The sequence below is a fragment of the Trachymyrmex septentrionalis genome, unplaced genomic scaffold (assembly GCF_001594115.1).
Source record: "Trachymyrmex septentrionalis isolate Tsep2-gDNA-1 unplaced genomic scaffold, Tsep1.0 scaffold213, whole genome shotgun sequence".
NCBI classification, from domain to species: domain Eukaryota; kingdom Metazoa; phylum Arthropoda; class Insecta; order Hymenoptera; family Formicidae; genus Trachymyrmex; species Trachymyrmex septentrionalis.
Genome location: NW_017305321.1, coordinates 179866 through 199428, shown reverse-complemented (window position 1 = coordinate 199428; position 19563 = coordinate 179866). Strand labels below are relative to the sequence as shown.

At 34.3% G+C, this 19563-nt stretch overlaps 2 protein-coding genes across 3 annotated transcripts in view; both read left to right on the top strand.

Annotated features, from left to right (window-relative positions):
* The window catches only part of LOC108748183 (MAP/microtubule affinity-regulating kinase 4-like), a 296086-nt gene that overhangs the window by 263194 nt on the left and 13329 nt on the right, over positions 1-19563 (top strand). The window contains exons 4-12 of one of the 2 annotated variants that reach the window (XM_018486213.1): positions 8077-8138; positions 8726-8855; positions 9029-9341; positions 9816-9919; positions 10016-10114; positions 10542-10731; positions 10832-10941; positions 12230-12401; positions 12578-12668. In XM_018486213.1, coding sequence (XP_018341715.1) covers positions 8077-8138; positions 8726-8855; positions 9029-9341; positions 9816-9919; positions 10016-10114; positions 10542-10731; positions 10832-10941; positions 12230-12401; positions 12578-12655 — 1258 coding nt within the window. In that variant the 3' untranslated portion in view covers positions 12656-12668. Of the gene's footprint in view, positions 1-8076; positions 8139-8725; positions 8856-9028; positions 9342-9815; positions 9920-10015; positions 10115-10541; positions 10732-10831; positions 10942-12229; positions 12402-12577; positions 12844-19563 lie in introns of those variants that run through there. The other variant, XM_018486212.1, reaches the window with a different exon arrangement.
* LOC108748184 (adenosine monophosphate-protein transferase FICD homolog) lies at positions 15512-18154 on the top strand. Its single transcript, XM_018486214.1, has 4 exons — positions 15512-15832; positions 16308-16983; positions 17070-17276; positions 17369-18154. Exons 1-4 carry the CDS (start codon positions 15622-15624, stop codon positions 17736-17738), a joined length of 1464 nt encoding a protein of 487 aa, XP_018341716.1. The 5' UTR covers positions 15512-15621; the 3' UTR covers positions 17739-18154.

Genomic DNA, 19563 nt, shown 5'->3' with positions numbered 1-19563 from the left:
TAAGTACACTTGTAAGAAATAACTTTTTTAACATTCTCATATATATATATATATATATATATATATATATATATATATGTATATATTTTAATAAACAACTAATTGGTATCGCACAAATGTCGTGTTTCAATCAATTCAAACTTTAATTAAACTCAAGAGCTGAGCTTGTTATTTACGGCGGAGAGAAATTTTTGCTATTAGGAATGACTTCGTTAAAGGTAGAAAACATTTGTCGTCCGGTTATTGGATTTATCACGGGGCTTTATTTATGAACCTCGTTTAGTCATTTATTTTTCATATCGTGGTAACTGTGCGATTGTCGCGATACAACGGGAAACAGTCGCGATAAACCTTTCGCCCTCGGGCTTTCAGAAATTTCCGACTCTAGTCGCGACTGCCGACTGCGCGTAACAATAATCGTAAAGCATCGGGACACGCAGCATATTTTTATCGCTACCGTTACCGCCTCGGTATACCGCCGATTTCGCGTCACGCCACCCACGATGGCGTATGGCGGATGGCGCGGCACAGAAATTACAGCTCGCACTGAAACGACCGCAAACGCGTTTGAAAATTAAACCGCTTCACCGACAATAATTCTCGCGGTATTCGAGAAGCGACCCGCCTTTAACCTCTCGTCGGAACCCTTGTGGCCCGTAGATTACATGTCATCTCGTAGAAGCCACTCTTTATGTGAGCGATGTAGGTTGAATCCTAGTGCTGGTTCAACTTAGATCCGTTTAAAACTGATACGTAGATACGTTAACCGCTACTTCCCAAAGGGCAATGAAATAATGACGATAAATAGTCGTAAAGCCAGGCTGTTTTAACTTCTTCTTTTTTTAATAAACAATATCTAGACAAATAGATCCACACTTTCTATGATGTAATGCTATTTTTAGTAGAGACGAAGAGTCTTCTGTTCACAGAGTCGCAGTTTATTTTTGTAGAAAAAAAACTCGATTTGACATTTCATATCTTATGATTATAGCTATTTCCTGCTTTACGTAAGTATATATTGTATAAAAAATAATATTTAAGAGGAAAGACACGAAAGAATTTTGAATCTTGTATCTATCTATGTATCCCGATGTGTGTATATTTCCTTCATACCTTTTACAGCGTAATAATAAATTTTGGTTTGCTTTTTTAGTTTTGAAAAGTTTATTAGGATTAATTTGCACGCGATGTGTAGACTCGCGGCCACGAAGACGCGTATCCGCGCATGAGAAGGGCGAAACGCAAGGAATGGCCGATGACCCCGTCTGGCCGGATCCCTTCCGCCCACGCATCGTGGCCCCTGCTAAGGGCAAAAAAAAAGAGAGGAGCCGCACGATGCACTGGCAATGCACGAATCACGATATCACGCCGATTACCTGCGAGAGATATTTAACCCTTTCGCTCTTAATGTATATTCCCAAATATATTTAAGTGTACACTCTTTCACGTGGTTAAAAATGTGCAGACGGTTTCGGAGTCACCGAATTTTGAAAAAAGAATATTAAACAATTTTGACTTATGTCTCAATAAGTAGCACGGTTAAAAAAATTATTTAACGTCTTGAGCTCTATTTTAAAACATTTAATGCACGATGTATGTCACATCTCGGAACATTACCAAAAACATAAGACTTTCATAGATTGTTCTGTTACATTTAAGTATCTCTGTAAAATTTGTACATTCTATCGTTGTGATTTAAAAGTTATTTAATTATTTTATCTGCTTTGGTTCTCTTGTATAAAATTACATTTCCTAGTACTTATTTGCAAATTAAAAAAAAAAAAAGCATTATAAATTAAATAAAATTTTTTTATATATATTAATAAAATTCTAATATTCAAAATAGAGCTCTTAACTTAATAATTATTTTACCAATTTACCACGTGCAAAAGTTTATTCAGAGAGAGAGAGAGAGAGAGAGAGAGAGATCCACTCTTACTCATTAAGAAGTTATTTACCTAAAACTATAGCAAAATATGATTGTTGCGCATAAGCCATTATAAGCCAAAATTTATTTATTATTTTATATTTTTACAATTGATTTTCAAGGCATATTCACCAAAATTTTTTAGCTAACACTTTTAGTTGATACTGTACAATTAAAATATCCTTAATTGGAGATATTGCTAATTTTAGCTCCTTCCTATATGATTCACATGTTGCCCATTACATTCCTAACTATTGTAAATAAAACATATCTCGGCTTTAATGACTATCACATTGTGTGTTGTTTGTTTTTGCGTATTAGCGATATAATCTCTCGGTATTACAAGTAAAACCTTTAGTAACCCTACAGCACTAACGTGAGTTGACTACTAATTAACGTTAATATCGTTTTATCGTGCAATAACGGAAGATTATATAGCCAGGGCGCAAAGACGAATAAAGTTCGATACTGATCATTAGTAACTGATATAAAACTTGGAATAATTACAAAAAAAACTCGTGTGCGAAAAAAGCGACAGGCGTTCTAACTAGGCGATCGATCGGGTTACATCGTTATCGTGAGAATTTTCAATCATTTTCTCCACTTGGAGAATTCGATTCGGCCAGTAATAACCAATAGTCGAATTAAGTAAGTACGGAATCGTAAAAATGAGAAAATAAATAAATCAGATAATAAATAAATGTGAACACAAAGGACGGTTAGTTTCAAAAGGAACATTCAAAATATTATATTTAGAACTTCACTCGGTTCTCACTTGAAGCTGCAACTGCATTTTTAGCGATGAAAGAGTTAAGTTAATAGCCGCGAATGAGCGCCTTCGAGTGCGGGCAGGTGCTACTGATAACTTGACCGAAAATATCGCGTCATCGTTCACGCCGGTAAAACATACCGTGCGCATATCGATTGGCTGATAAAGAACGCGTATTAAGACAAGATAAGCCGCGTACCCGTTTTATTCTCGTTGTTTGTGGCACAGAATCGCCGTGGGGTGTCAGCTGGAAAAATAAGATACGCTGGTTACGGTCGACGAACCAACATCGATGCGCAACATCGTCGTCACGATTTTCAACGTTATGCCCGATCGCAGGATAGATTTATTGGTGTATATAGAACATTTAGTAAATTTCTTCATCGATTATTGGAATCGAGTTTAAACTAGTTGCAAAAGTAGGAATGTATTAAAATCTCATCATCACAAATACATGTGTATCTAATAAGCAGTCAAAAAGGTCGTTCGTGCTTTTCAAATCTCTAATGAAATTATACACTGAGAGAAAAATCATTTGTCACTATAATTGATAAAATAATTATTAAGTTAAGAGTTCCATTTTCATAGTTACTGCTATATTAGTAATAAAAATTATATTTAGTTCTGTATACCAAAAAATGTATGGTTATTACCGAAAATTAATTGTAATGTATACTCATTTTTTCAGTGTCAACTAAATATTTTCCTATAGAACTATAAATATGATATATTACTTTTAACAGTAACTATAAAAATGGATCCTAATCATTTTATCATTTTTAATTATTGCAATTATAGTCACAAATATCAAACATTTTTCTCTCAGTACAAAATTATCACGTTAACCAATTTTTAATATTAAAGCAACGAGCGCTCGAGACTTCTTTCAAGAGTCTTAATTTTCTCCACCAAACTGCTCGAATTATTTTCCGTAAGCATCTCGTGCATCCCGACCGATTTATCATATACGAGTTCGGATGCGTATTGGACGGTTTATTAAAACCTCGCCTCGAGCATCGCATCCCAAATATCTCTCGTACCTATTCCATGCTTGTATGCATATCAATGCGCCGCCTCGTATCGAATATTTATTTGCGAAAGGATCGATAAATCGCTCTCTTCTACGCACAATTTCGGTCTTGCACATCTTCGCGCGGCGATTTCGCGACTCGTAACACGGACATGACCCCGCTCAACTGAGCTCGGTGGACCCGGGTTATTAAGACCGAAATAACTGCCGCGATGTAACGGTCATGGCCGACAATTAAATTTAAGTACTTACGGATGCGCGCATTCGAGCGTGTGCATCGGACGCCCGCGCGAGCATTTATGAGCGCGAGGAGATGAATGCGTTTGTGAAAACGTGTACGATACGCTATCACTTTGTTCGGCGATACGTAAAGGATAACTGTCAATTAGCAATAAATCCGTAAAAGCAGGATCATGATCTTCGTATCAAGAAGCAGATTAAATTATGAGAGCGATTCTTTTAAAACATCTGCTTTTCAAAACTGTCCACCGAGTGCGCAAATGTGATGTTGAAATACATAGACCTTATAGATGTAGACTGGTAGTTGCTTATAATAAAAATTTAATAAAGCAAAATATACGCTTATAATAGAAACTAAGGCATACTCTAAAAAGTATCAGTGTGGATTTAACACCACTGGTGTAAATTTAACACCCATGCGATATAACTCTCACTGTGTTGCTGTTATTGTCATGATAGATTTAACACCGTGATATTAACCTATTACTATTTTTTACAGTACATAATTAATATTATCTGTGTATAAGATATTTCAAGTATAGCTTGTGCGTAAAAAACGATTAATGTCCGAAGAAGAATGAAAAGAGAAACATATACTCTTTAAAACGTTTGAGGATCTTACTCTCAAAGGTTGAAAATGGAGCCACTCTTTTTTAAGATTGGCTATTTAATTAACAAAACAAATTATACCAAACAAAAATTGTAGAAAACAAAAAATCTCATTCAGATTTGGCCTTTTATTTACAATAGAGGGGGAGAAATTCTACTGCGCAGAATGCAATCTCCCTCGGATACAACCCGTGGCTCCATCTTACAATACACGAACTCATCTCCCGTCGCTCGTCCGTGGATCACCAGGAATATCTGGATCGCTGTGTTCATCGATCACTTTTGTCACGGGCCGCGCGAGTTTATTTTCAGAGCGAGAGGTGGCGAGAGAAGGGACGATCGTTAACGGCGCCGGGGCGTGCGGGACGTATTTCGCGCTTTTTGTTATGCCTCTTATTTTTTTATTTTTTTTTTTTTCTATCAGACCCGCGAGACCACCTGTCGCTTTACGCCGGCAATTATGTTCGCGCGATTGCAAACGGGCGCGGGACAAACGCAAACTTTAATCGGATCTCGTGCGATCTGTCGCGAAAGTTCGTCGCGAACGCACGTTCCCAGGAACGCGCGCTGCCGCGGCGGCTTCTACGATGGAAAAGAAACGTAATCGCCCAGGCCAACGAACAACCGTGGCCTCGGCTTCAGGGTCGTTTCGACTATTATCCCGCAGCAGTCGAGGATGCAGCAGAAACGCATCGTTCGGAGGCCGCGCTTGGTACATCCGCTCGAAACCGGCGATATTCACGATTCAATATTAGAGTACCGTATATGCAATGATACACCGTACTTTGATTATCAGAATATATACCTTCCTTCGGTATCTCGTCTTAGCATATTGTATTTTTAGGCTAATTCTATTGTAAATTTAAAATGCTGATTACAAGAAGATCCGATAATTATGTAATACCCTTCCTGACTTTAATCAATGCATAGATATTAATTAATTGCATTGATTTTCTCGTCAGTGAATTTATGAAATCGTTTAGTAGAAAAATAGAAAATTGATATTATGGAATTGAACGTGTTTCATGTTATAGATTACATCTATCATGTCCTATACTTAAAATGTTATGCTTGTTGAACTTTCTAGTGATATAAACACAAATTGTATATATTCAGATAGCATTTCTATTCAATTTTGATTGAATAAGATTCTTTCTTCTTGCTTATTTCCATAAAAATTTCTGTATTTTTAGAAAAAAGTAAACAAAATTGTATGTATGTCACTATTAAATTTCTCGTATTTAATCAATTCCTATTTTCTGTTTACTAAAACATCGAAATAAATACATATTCAAGTGTTAGAGAGAGAGAAACCGAAGATTCTGAATGCAAGTAACACAAACAGCTGAACCTAATATTAATTTATTGATCTTGTACTGTTTGTTCATTATTCTAATTGTAAGTTGAAGCTTCTTCCTTTCATATAATAATGGTGCAAAGGCAATTATCCTCTAAGCAATAGCAATAAAAATATTGTTATTAGTATTGTTACTAATTAAAGATGATTGTCTTTGCATAATTATTAGATATATGAAAGTAAGAAGCTGGAACTGTGAATAACAAAACAACAGATATAGCTCAATAAATTAACATTAGATCTAGTTGTTTGTGTTGCTCGCACTTTTTGCACTCGCAGCATCTTTGCTTTCTCTCTTTCTCCAACGCCTAAATATATATTTATTTCGTTTTAAGTGAAAAACGTTTAGGGATTTCAAGCAACACGAACAAATCTGACAAACTACTCGAAGAAACCGTTCACTGTTTTATTTCATCACGTTTTTTCTTTGGGTGAACGTTTTAGAGAATTTGTATTCGCGTGATTCGAACGATTCCAGATTCGATGGTAGGTGGCCAGCCGCGGAGAATAAAGAAAAATGCTGCGAACGTTCTAGATTCCGCCAACGTGTAACGACCCCGTCGAGAGTGCCTTGCATCCCGTGACGGTATTAACCTCGCCGCGGGCACGTGTTCCGAGGAGCGAGTCCTCTTTTATTACTTATTAGCGACACCCAAAGCGCATACTGACTCCACTCTCGCATCGCGCGCGCTGGCGATGCGATTTTAATGATGTGTTTCAAGGTCCCAAGGTCTCTGCCACGGATAAGCTACAGGGCCGTTGCCGCCTGATCCCGATGACAGCTAGCCTTAGCTGTAGAAGTTTCGATATCATTCTTTATATCGATATCTCTGCAATTTGAAACCAATTTTACAAAATGTGCCGATATTCTTCTATCCGTATATATTTCACACACAGCTAAGCACTATTTTATTTATTTATAAATTCCTTGGCAACTACAATTTGAAAATATTCTTCAATTACCTCACTATCTTTCACTATATTGTCGCGAGTTTTAAAAACAGTATCCAAAAAATAAGAAATTAAACTACTGTTTGCATACAATTTATATTCGATAGATGTAGGAAATTATCTCTGCGATTTTGTTTTGAGGAGAAAATAATATAAATCTTACAACGTTGGTAAAAAAAGGCATCTAGAATTACATCGAGACGAATGGTTCGAAGACATTATTTCCATTTCGTTGACATTTCATCAAGGATACAAAAGATCAAGAAACGAAAGAACTCGACATCATCGAGAGGCCGGGAGGCCGTCATGCCGACGAAACGACAATTTGCAAGGTCCGCGAGCCGCGCTCGTAGACGGCGATACGAGCAAAGAGACCTTCGTGCGATGGTCAGGGCCACGGGGTTCTTGCGCCGAGAGCGTTAATCTCGCGCTACGTGATCGTGCAAACTGCACACGCATTGCATATGCATACGCCGCGGACTTTTTTTGCATTCACCCGCCTGCAATCTCCGCCTGCGTAATCCTTACTCTATCAGAGTTACCAAAAAATCGTAATCTCGAAATCGGTAGAACAAGATAACATTGCACACACACAAAAGAAAAAATATCAACTCTAATCTTAATTCCTTTAATCAAATTGACACTTGTTTTTTTAATTAAAATATCAAAATATCATATAAGATAATGAAATGTAATCAAATAGCAAAGCCTATCATATATTTAAATATCTAAATTTTTCGAAACAATTTATTGAATAATTTAAATCCAGTTTTGTTTGACTTTGAATATTGAATGTACTAAGTTGGAAAGTGTTATGATAAAGAATAAACTTTTTCAAAATTTTCTTTGGAAAAGAATCAATTTATGTCTATCTAGTGTTTATTAAAATGAAATACGTGCTAATCTTGTAGTATGTTATATATATAATATATACGTATATATAGTTAAGTGACTTTGAAATATACATAATTATATATATTATATATTTTACTATACAACATAGTACAAGATTAGCATGTATTTTAAATAATTGTTTGTATTTAAATAATTATTTGGTATTATAAATAACATTATTGCTTTAAATAAAAAAAACTTGTTTTTTTTTAATATAACGTACTTATAATTTTTTGAAATATTTTATTTAACAGGCATTGAGATTGAACTTCTCTTCAATTTTTACGATTCTGTTACAGAGATCTTAAAATGGAGAACATCGTATTGCAGGACGAACGCAAGGAACAGATCAAGATAGTGGGTGAGAGGCAGACGTGTATACACGGACGTCGACGTATCACGCGGGACTAGAGAACATTATGGTCGTGGTGATTGTGGCAATCGCCATCGATCGAACCGCGTAGATTAGCGTGCACCGCGAAAATCGCAACTATAATGTTTCCGCTCGCGTGACGCTTGATTTTCGAGCGTGAAATCAGATCCACCTGTGCTCCGCAGAGCTCCGCATAAAAAATTGCACTTGCGATGAAATTGGCCACAATTTATATAATTACACAGAAACATAATGCCCGTTATTCTTAATGACCTTCGATTGCTATATATATATATTGCTATGATATATCTGATCTCAAGGCAACAAAAATATTAAATAGAATGCAAAATATATTTCTTATTTTTACAAATATTTTTTATTTGTAAAAATAAAAGAAAAGAAGATACATAGTCTTATCTTCAAATATTTATATTACTATATAATTAATATTTATATATTAGAATTGCGGATTAAGTGATAATTATGCGATTTAGCTTTAATAGCAATCGAAGGTTAAAAATTTATTTATAAAGAAAACTTACCAATTCGGTGACAGATGTTTTTCACGATTATAGACTTTGGTCTCAGCAATATTTATGCCAGCGGCGATCCTCTACGAACGCACTGCGGATCTCCAGAATACGCTGCTCCCGAACTTTTTGTCGTAGGTAAACGATATGGGCCGGAAGTAGATTTGTGGAGCCTGTAAGTAAATCCAGATTTTATTAAGATTTTGTTTTAAATAACTCGAACATCATATAGCGTCAAGAAGTATTATAAATTTGACAGTTTAGCTTAAAAGTTATTAATACGATATAAAAGTACATATAAAAGCACTCTTTAACGAAACGTTTAAACGCTATGCTATGATTTGACAGAGGAGTCGTTTTATATGGCATGATTATCGGTCGACTTCCATTCCTATGCCCCCGCGACGAATGGACGTCGTCTGAGGAACGTCGACGGAGGCTGATGATCCAAATCAATAGGGGCTTGACGTCGATCCAGGAAAAAGCTATGTACCAAACGTCGATCGAATGCAAGAACTTAATAAATCGCTTACTCATTCCATCGGCTCGCGAGAGAATCACCATTCGAGAGATTCTTGATCACCCTTGGATCCTCGTGACATCGAAGAACAACTTTCATTTTCGCTCTGAAGATGACATAAACGTTTCCAATCACAACTCGGTAATATATGCAAAATACTCCACAATCCTCGATCACAATCGAGAAATTTGAAGAAAAAACATGCATAGAAAATAACGTACATTATCTTCATGATTTTTTAAATTCTGCATTTGATATTTTTTACTTTATTCCCAAAGAACCATTTTGTCGAACTTTGATATATTTTAATAATATATATTTTTTAACCGCATTTCAAATCATTTTAATTTGTTTCCCTGAAAATACTCCTATTTGTTCACGGTAGATTTTTCAGTTTTAACAAACCCATGCTTTTATTATTCGCGGTAAAATTTTCAATTTTAATAAACCCTCTCATTTTCATGCTGGATGCATGCTCTGCGTTATTATGCACTGAATTTTCAATTTTACTGCCACATTTATTCTGCGGTTTTTTGGTCGACTTTAAAATATACGCCAATTAGTAACGCCATACGAAATACTCGTGCAAGGGGATTACATCGCTGATTATTGTAGATAATGAACGAGATCGCGACGGCAATGCGAACAACTACGGCTGCCGTCGAGGCTGAAATAATGAGACGAAAGTATGGAGAAATTGGCGGCATGTATAATATTAAGTAAGTACGCCAATTAAGGGAGATAATATTTTACAAGAAAGTTCTTTCACGTTATAATTTATTCATATTCGTACGTATAACTTTTATTTTTAACAGAAAGCACAAATTATATACTATTTATCATCTACCACCGCGACTTCTTCGAAATTCTATATGTCGAACTGAAGACATTTCATCGTCAACTACAACTATCAGGTGACAATTAAATATATACATAAGTATAATTACGTACATTCTTCAAAATGCAAGTCTCGAAAATGTGAACTTTTAAAAAATACTTCGTACGTAATCGATATTACTTTCAGAGAGAAAAATTTAGTAGAATTTATAATTAAATCAAATTAGAAATTTACTGAAATTTACTTAATTGTAGATTTCTTTTGTAACGAACGTACTTATTTATTTTATTCCACGTTATATATTATTCCTCATTACAATATTTCGTTATATTAAATAATAAGCAATTAAAATATTTTATATATATTATATAAGTGTATACATACCGACAGAAAAGAAATTTTTTTACATATAAAAAAAATGTTCTCTATATGTATATGCTAATAATATATTTTTGCAGAACTATTCAATAGCTTGAAGATATTTCTTTACTATATTGATATAGAATGGCGAAAAGTAATTTACGAAATGGTACATCCGGGAACTCTGACAATACTGATCGCATAATCGTCATGCGACGCAGCCAGGTGCAAGATCGATCAGTCAAGAAATCCTCATTACACGGTTCCACGACGTGGAACTGGCGATGCCGCTCCGGAAACGAAAACCGCTCTTCCGAGGAACGGAGAAATTACGTAAAATTCGACTTCCTTTTGCCCCACATCTCTGATCCCAATGATTACGATCACGTCGATCACACAGAGTCCCTTAGTCATTGTTAATTTTTCTTTTCAGAGGATTCGTTACGATATCACAAATACCACATCCTTATCGCCCCAGCAGTGTCGTGTGCCGCAAATTACAAAAATTCAGGCCGATAAGCTTTCGGATCGACGATCTTACAGGTGTCATTTGATAGAATGCTAAGAGTAAAATTTTTTTACACACATAATAGACATACAGGATGTCTGTTAAGTAAGGTCGGAGCCGCATTGGAGGCGTAGAGTGAATCAAGGGGAATAAAACAGTTTTATACCATTTTGCAATTTTCGCAATAGTTAACAAGATATTAATTACTAAAAATTGCTGAATATTAGTCTTTAATAATTTTTTTCTCAAATACTATCAATTTTACAGAAAAAAACTGTAAGAGACAAAAATTGTTTATTTTCTTCTCATAAAGTTCTAAGAATTCTTTCAGAATTTTTTATATCGTATTTTCTCATAATAATAAAAATAAGAAAATGCACTACTAAAAAGTTATTTAAAAATTTTGAAAAAATTCTTAGAGTTCTCTCTATGAGAAGAAAATAAACAATTTTTATCTCTAATAGTTTTTTTGTAAAATTGATAGTATTTGAGAAAAAAATTATAGAAGACCAATATTCGGCCATTTTTAGTAATTAATATCTTGTTAACTATTGCGAAAATTATAAAATGGTATAAAACTTTTTTGTTCCCTTTGACCCATTCTACCCCAAGCGGCTCCGATCATACTTAACAGATACCCCGTATATTAATTGTAAATAAAATCATTTGTTTACATGAAAAGTACATATTTTAATTTGAGACCAATATAAAAAGTATATTTAATATAAAATCAATAAAAAATATATATTTAATGAGGCCACAAACTTAAGATGTAAATGCACATACAATAAAATTTCAATCTTTTTTTTTCTTTTTTCTTTCATTTTCTAAATTTCTTTAAGAGTTGAATTGTACATAGATAAGAGAAGAGAAAAATAGTTGAAGAATATTTGAAATTCTTGTATTTATAATATATAACTGTACATACATCTGCAGCTTAGACTCGTATTAGCCACATATTAAAAGATTTCATAATTATATGAAAAATTTAGTGAAATGAATTAATTTTCATATGTAATGTAGCTTATAATGTGAACAAAAGGTGTCATAGAAGCAACGCTTAATAATACATAATAGTTTTGGAACTATGTTGTATCAAAAATATTGTGAGCATAAATTTTACACCTTTGATACACCATAGTTCACAAAAACTATCCATTATTATTAAATTTTGTATCTATTACATCTTTTGTTCACCATATTATAAGCTATATCATATTCATGTTAAAATTAATTCATTTCATCGAGATCTCTCAAATTTTCTAAATAACTGATCCATATAATATTAAGATCCTTTATAGTTATTATATTAATTGTCAACAGAGACGAGACGAAATTAAGAAGTTCTATATCTAGTAGCATTTCCAAAAAAATGGAGAAAAAAAGCAGTGTCTGTAGGACCTGTAAAGTGGACTGCGAAATAATTCCTAGCCCTTCGACTTTGCAAACTTATTCGCGTATTAGTAGCGAGAGCGTGCCTACTTCACGAATTAAAGTAAGATCCCAAATTTTTTTAATACAAATCGACAACCCAAAAAACAATATAAAATTAGACGTTTAAATGATTCTTAATTGTATCATTCATAGAAAATTAAAAGCATTTATAATTAAATAAGCCGGTCTAATATTTATAAGTTCTAACATTTATAGACTGCATTGTTATATTTTCAGGAAAGTTTTCATAAAAAGATACTTGCCCCACCGTGGCGATGTCGAGTCGGTAGTGCGAGAATTAGAAAAGATACATAAAACTATAAAAAGCGTCTTTGAACAAAGCGTCTTTGAACAAAAGCAGAATACTGAAGTTTTTGCCTTTTTGCGAATAGAAATTTGGTGAAATATGTATGTATCTATCGAGATTAGCTGTTAATCTCGTTAAATTATATGCAATTGTATGAAAGAATCTCAACAGCTCCAAATTGAATTCGTTTAACAAATGATACTACTTATAAAACTTTTTGTATTATTTTTTGTATTATTTTTATATTATTTTTGTATTATATTTTGTATTATTTTTAGTGCAGTGATCTGACTAATAAAATTAGTGCATAACATCTTGCAATATCTCTTGTTCATCAGTAAAAAATGTTCTTTAATTCATACAAGGATTATTATCATAATATAATATACTTTTATACTACATTCTTGACGAAAATTCGTTGCTCCAATTTATATCTCTTAATAAAAGTTTTATCCATGCTTCTGTTGATCTTCTTTTAAATTTGACTTGAGTTTACATCACACGATTATTTTTTTAGTTTCTTATTCTACTGATAACCTCTGGCTGTTATGCTGAAATTTGTATAACTTGCTAGTTATGCTAATGACTGATTTGCTGGATTTTTGATAACTTAATTGCTATTTTTTTTCTAGGTTTGTTCGCGTCATACTCTCCAACATGCTCCAATATGCTCCAACATGCTCCTATAACTTTTACTTACTCCAATGAGCGCGTTATGGTAAGTAGAAGCTATGGTAAGAGCATGATGGAACATGTTGAAGCATATTGAGCATGCAACGCGAATAAACCTTGATTTTATAATAGCTCGTTACGAAAGCCAATTAGGCAGTCTTAAGTCATACGATTAAAATATCAAAATAGTCTGTTTGCAATAATTAAAATGTAATTATACTATTTTCAGTAAACACTAACAGTAACATAACACTAACATTATAATTTCACATTTGACAATAAATGTAAATGTTAAGCCTAACGCCCACAATTAAAAATACAGAGAAAAATGTTCTGGTTAAATCAACAAAAGACCAGAGTGACATTTTGGTGAAACCAAACAGAATTTCTGATTATGATAATCAGAAAATGATTATGATATTATAGAAATTCTGTTTGGTCAAAATGCCATTCTCTTGGGTTGATCTTTTTGTTCAACAGAAAATAGGACCAGAGAATAACAGATTTCAATTTATCAGATATATTTTTTTCTGATAGATTAAAATCTGTTATTCCATTTTCCTACGGAAAATCTGTACTTTTCAATTGTGTCTCAGGGTGCCTTCTATTTAATGACACAAGTTGACACAAGTATTGTTCTATCTTTGTTATTCATGGAATGCAAAGAAAGAACATTTATGTCCATTTGTGAATACTAAATAGGAGGCACTCTTTACATACAACATGTGTTATATTACATTTGTACTGTTGAATGTGAAATTATAATATTGATATTATGTTATTTCTGGTCGATTTATTGTACAATGTACTACAATAGCAACGATTTTCTCCATATTTATTTATTCAGATATTCTCACACAACACAGTACTTCCAGATATGAAGACGTCCTTAAGTAAAACATTCTCTGAACATCTTAGGACATCCCTTGGAGGTCTGTGTTACACAAATCCTCACACATTCGATTTTTTATTTTCATTAGAGATGATATCAACAATAATAATTATAAAACAACAATGCAATACAAGTAGTTAATAAATACCTATAATCTGTCTAGCACATTCCGTTGCTGACCGACGCCGCACTTTTCGGGAACAAAATAGCAGTCATTTTGAGTAGCCAGGCCAAATTCTCTCCCATATACGAAATACGACTGCAAAACGCGTCAATACGTCGCGGTTTACGTTCGAACTGCAAAGAGACAAGTGTCACACTTTGACGCATTTCAATCATACAATCATACAATTTTATTTTCGTCAGAGATAACACAACAATGAATAATTGTATAACAATATGAGCAGTACCTAAAATCTATCCAGCATTTTCCATTAACGACCGACGCTGACCGACGCCGCGCTTTTCGGGAATGAGCAGTCATCTTGAATGGCCGCGCGCCAAATTTCCTCGTTCGCGAAATACGATATAAAACGCGCCCGCACACCGCGCTCCTCGCTCGAGCTGCAATAAATGTGCATAGACTTTAGCGCATTTCAGTTATAATAATAATCATACAAACCCCATATTTTGAATTCGACGATATACTTACACTCCGAAGAGAAGACGTTCGACAAGCGCGCGCGGGACATACCGAAAACTAACTTATGACTCCCTCACAAGGGACGCGACGACGCGCCACTTGCCGCGCTGCGGAAATTGGCGCTATAGCTAATTAATTAAATCAGCTATGACTAATCATTCTTTCGCTTTTGTGGAAAAGCGGTAAATTGATTAGCTACCGCGCCAATTTCCGCGGCAAACGTCGCCGCGTTCCGTGTTACACGAGTCACACCTAATCGCTCAATTTCAAACTGATGGTTTGGGTATCGAAGGGGAGGGTAAAGGAGTGGGGGGAAAGAAAGAACTACCGAACGTTTGAAATAAGTCGCACGTCGATCGATAAATACAATCGACGGTCGAGCGAAAATTACCGACGTAACTGTCAGTAGAAAAGCGTCGTATTGTGAATCTCGAACGTGCGAATGTTGCAATAAACTTTTCAAAAACGTCACGGTTTTTTAAGATATTAGGCGAGATGAGAGAACGATAAACTCGCGAAATGACGGAACGCGGAACGCGAGAGCCAATGGCGCGCGCGGTTAGTGGAACGCTCGGGCGCCGGCCAATCAGGTCGAACCACATGGACGCATCACTTCGGCTGGTGTCGTCTGGTGTCGTCGGCGAGAGAGACCGAGACGATCCGATACGAGCGCGACGCGTTGCGTCACATGAACGTGTGACACGATTGACAAGCATGCCACGCTTTGCTGTCCGAAGTAAGACTGTGAAAAACTGCCGCGAGGAGAGATGCTGCCGGCATGCTTTTACGATTATTACGTACATAATGGGAAGACCTCTCACGTGAACGTGAAACGCGGGGATGCCACGAACCCCACGGATCCCACGAGCGGTATGACACCGAAACTCTTCATTCCTGTTTTCATTCTTGGAATTGTTATCGCTGTCATCAGTACGTTACTATCGAAATACCTAGGCGGCCTGTCCACCGATTCCACAGGTGAATTGCAACTGATATATCTACTCTTTCAACGAAAGATTGTACACTTTATGTTGCCTACCGTTTCTGGCAACTTGCAGCAAGAGCTGTTTCATTTTTTTGAATGGCAGAAGAACAGAATGACGTTTATGTTGACTGTCTAGTAAAAGGACAGCAGCTAGATGATACATGGTAACATACTGAATTATTGGATGCTTTTCATTTGATATCACAAGTTGATACAAGAGACATTGAATGTTAAGAAAGATAGAATAATGTTCGACTTGTGTCACTGAATGAAAAGTACTCGTTACATCCTTGTTTTTTGTCAACGTTGAACAAAGATGAAACCGTTGATTACCGTGTTACACTGTATCTCTTGCTGGAAAGTACCATAAGATATCTCTTGTCTTGCAGTTAATTATACTATAATTTGTAAGCTGTGATTTAAATACAGTTAATATCATAAATAATTTATTCTGTTGTCTTTTTCTAGAACAGGAATTTTATCATGGTCGTTCTGTGTTTGTGCCGCTTTCTTCAGAAAGTATTTTGAATGTCTATGATGATCATACACTCACCATTTCACAACCCAACACTGAACTTGGTAAGGTTCAGTGTAGTGCGGCGTCGATAACGGAGGCCCTGGCATCTTTGCACTTAGCTCTAGATATGAGATTATCTGGAAAGCAGGAGAAAGCTATAAAATTGTTTCAACATGCAGTGGCATTAGCACCTTGTCATCCAGATGTTTTAAATCATTATGGAGAGTTTTTGGAGCATACCCAGAACAATGTGATAAAAGCTAATGAATTTTACGTGCGTGCTTTAACTTATAAACCAAATCACGAAGGTGCTTTAATAAATAGTCAGAGGACAGCTCGTGTGGTTGAAGAACATGACAGAATAATGCTTAGGCGAATTGATGACAAGAGAAATACATTATCCAACATACCTGATAACAATGCTGCATTGATACGCGCTAAAAAAGAGGCTTACTTCCAACATATCTATCATACAGTCGGGATCGAGGGAAATACCATGAATCTTGCACAAACGAGAGCTATAGTTGAAACACGTGTCGCGGTCTCTGGAAAGAGTATTGATGAACATAATGAAATCCTTGGATTGGATGCTGCCATGAAATATATCAATGCGACCTTGGTTAACAGGTAAATTCATAAAGTAATAATTTGCATAAGCGATAAAAATATTTTCTATTAGTTTATTATTTATTATCCATGTAAATATATTTCAGAGTAGGGTCCATTTCTATAAAAGATGTACTGGAAATACATAGGCGTGTGCTTGGACATGTAGATCCTGTCGAAGGTGGTCAATTTCGAAGAACTCAAGTATACGTTGGCGGCCATATACCTCCAGGTCCTGGCAATATACATTATTTGATGGAGGAGTTTGTATTATGGTTGAACAGTGAACAAGCCATAAGAATGCATCCAGTGAGGTATGCGAATTTCATATATTTTCTTATTGTATTTTTATCTGAGATTTTGTGATAAGATTCAACAAATAGGTATTAATCGGAAAAATTTATAGATATGCAGCTCTCGCGCATTATAAACTGGTGCACATACATCCGTTCACTGATGGAAACGGCAGAACATCCCGCCTGCTCATGAATATGATTCTCATGCAAGCTGGATATCCTCCCGTTATTATTCACAAACAACATCGCCATAAATATTATGAGTACTTGCAACTAGCCAACGCCGGAGATGTTCGACCGTTTGTGAGATTCATAGCAGAATGCACAGAGCAGACATTGGATTTATTTTTATGGGCGACTAGCGAATTTTCTCGACAAGTTCCTGCACTGAGTCAAGAGACATTATTTACAGAAAGGCACAATACAATTATTCTAGAAGATAATGAAATAGAAAATGATGATGTACTAGAAAATAATTGAAAACTAATTTCAAGTCGCATCTGAAGTATTTTTGAAACCAAAGAGTGTTGATATTATTTATACTCGATATTATTATTTATTGATAATTCCAATTTTAAAGAAAAGTTAAACTAAGCTTAAATGACACATGATTTTAAGAGTGATAAATTAAACGAGAATATCAACAGATAAAATGAAATTTACCCATGGTGTTAGAGCTGAAGCATATCTGCTCTGTGCCTGCTGACATGTGATTTAAGTTATTGTTATTTATGAGCTGCCAATTTTATCGCGTATCCGTGTAAATACGACGAATCTCTCTTCCACTTTCTGTTCAATACAGAAATTATATTTATAGTGTACATAATAAATATGATGCTAAATTGCGAAATGTTTATTCTCATTATATTAAATTAGCGAATAGCGTGGACAATCCTACAAATTAATGAACACATTATATATAAAAGGTTTGTTCTTTCTAGTTGAACTAGTGTATATTTGTTATATTTAAAATAGATATATATTTGAAGTTTGAAGACAAACGATAGAATAAAACATTTTAGTTAGCGACAAAGACCTGAAGACTCAAGTATTTTTTTAGACAAGTTTCGACATGCGCTAACATTGGCTGCGTTCAGCAGAACATAACAATTTTGCAATCGTTTTATAATCGTATATTATATCTGCTAATAGGATCATTCTTCTAGATCTAAAAGTACAATCCAATCAGCGCAAAGAAAACTTCTAACACTTGTAAAATAAACATTCTTCTGAACACAGTCATTGGATGTATTTAGCGGACTTGTCAGTTGAGTAAGCGCTCACTATTATTGCTTCTTTTAGATCATCCAATCAAATTTAGATTAAAAAAATACAAAAACAGCGAGCGCTCACAAACGAAATCTTTCATTCGTATTCTTTCACAACTTTAAAGCAAAATTTGGACATCGTTGCAATATAAGAATAATTCAATAATCAAAATATATATGAAATCTTTGAAAGATTTTTATAAGTATTAAGAAAATGTACCTTTTTTATCTATTAATTTTCTTAATAATCGTAAAGATCTCTCACAGATCTCATTCCAATTTTGAAAATATTTTATAGATATATAAAATTATATATAAAATCCGCGAATATATGTTATTGTCGTAAACTCAATAACAAATTGAAATATTATTTAGATATTATTTAGAAGATGGACATTATTTAATAAATATTAAATATTGGAACATATCGTAACATAAAATCATTTCTCATAATACCGAGATATAATATATAAAATTTGTTCACGTTGCTAGAAATTACCAATTTTTGCACTGTGAGAATAGATCAGATATTCTAGCATTGAAGAGAGAAAGCGAAGCTGCATATCGTATAACACAAATATTTACAAAAAAAAAAATACATAGTATGTAAGTCAAACAATTTGCCAAAGGTATTAAACAATATTGAAGGAAAAAAGATATGGAAAAGCAAATATGTATAATACAAGTATGAAAATGAGAAGATTGGAAAAAGAAAGGCCAATTAAAAAGGACATTATTTCTATTGTTTTGTACATTTTCATTATTTTGTATATCATAGGTACAGTTGCGTACATAATTAGACATTATGACCCAAAGGAGGCTAAAATATCGCTACTCAAATTATATATATATATACTTACATTGTATATTTTTTTATTCCAGAAATTAAAAGATTTATATAAATGATACGCAATAAATTTTAATATTTGCATAAACTTAAAATCTTAAAATAAAAAAAACTATTCTAAAAAGTTGATTACAAACTTTAGTTGCTAATTAATGCTTTAAAGACTTCTATATACTAAATATTTTAAAGA

What these genes read in the sequence shown, in the direction of transcription:
- LOC108748184 (XM_018486214.1), top strand. Translation starts at nt 15,622, where the DNA reads ATGCTGCCGGCATGCTTTTACGATTATTACGTACATAATGGGAAGACC. An exon ending in AATGCGACCTTGGTTAACAG is followed by an intron (nt 16,984 to 17,069) that starts GTAAATTCATAA and finishes AATATATTTCAG; the next exon opens with AGTAGGGTCCATTTCTATAA. An exon ending in ATAAGAATGCATCCAGTGAG is followed by an intron (nt 17,277 to 17,368) that starts GTATGCGAATTT and finishes AAAAATTTATAG; the next exon opens with ATATGCAGCTCTCGCGCATT.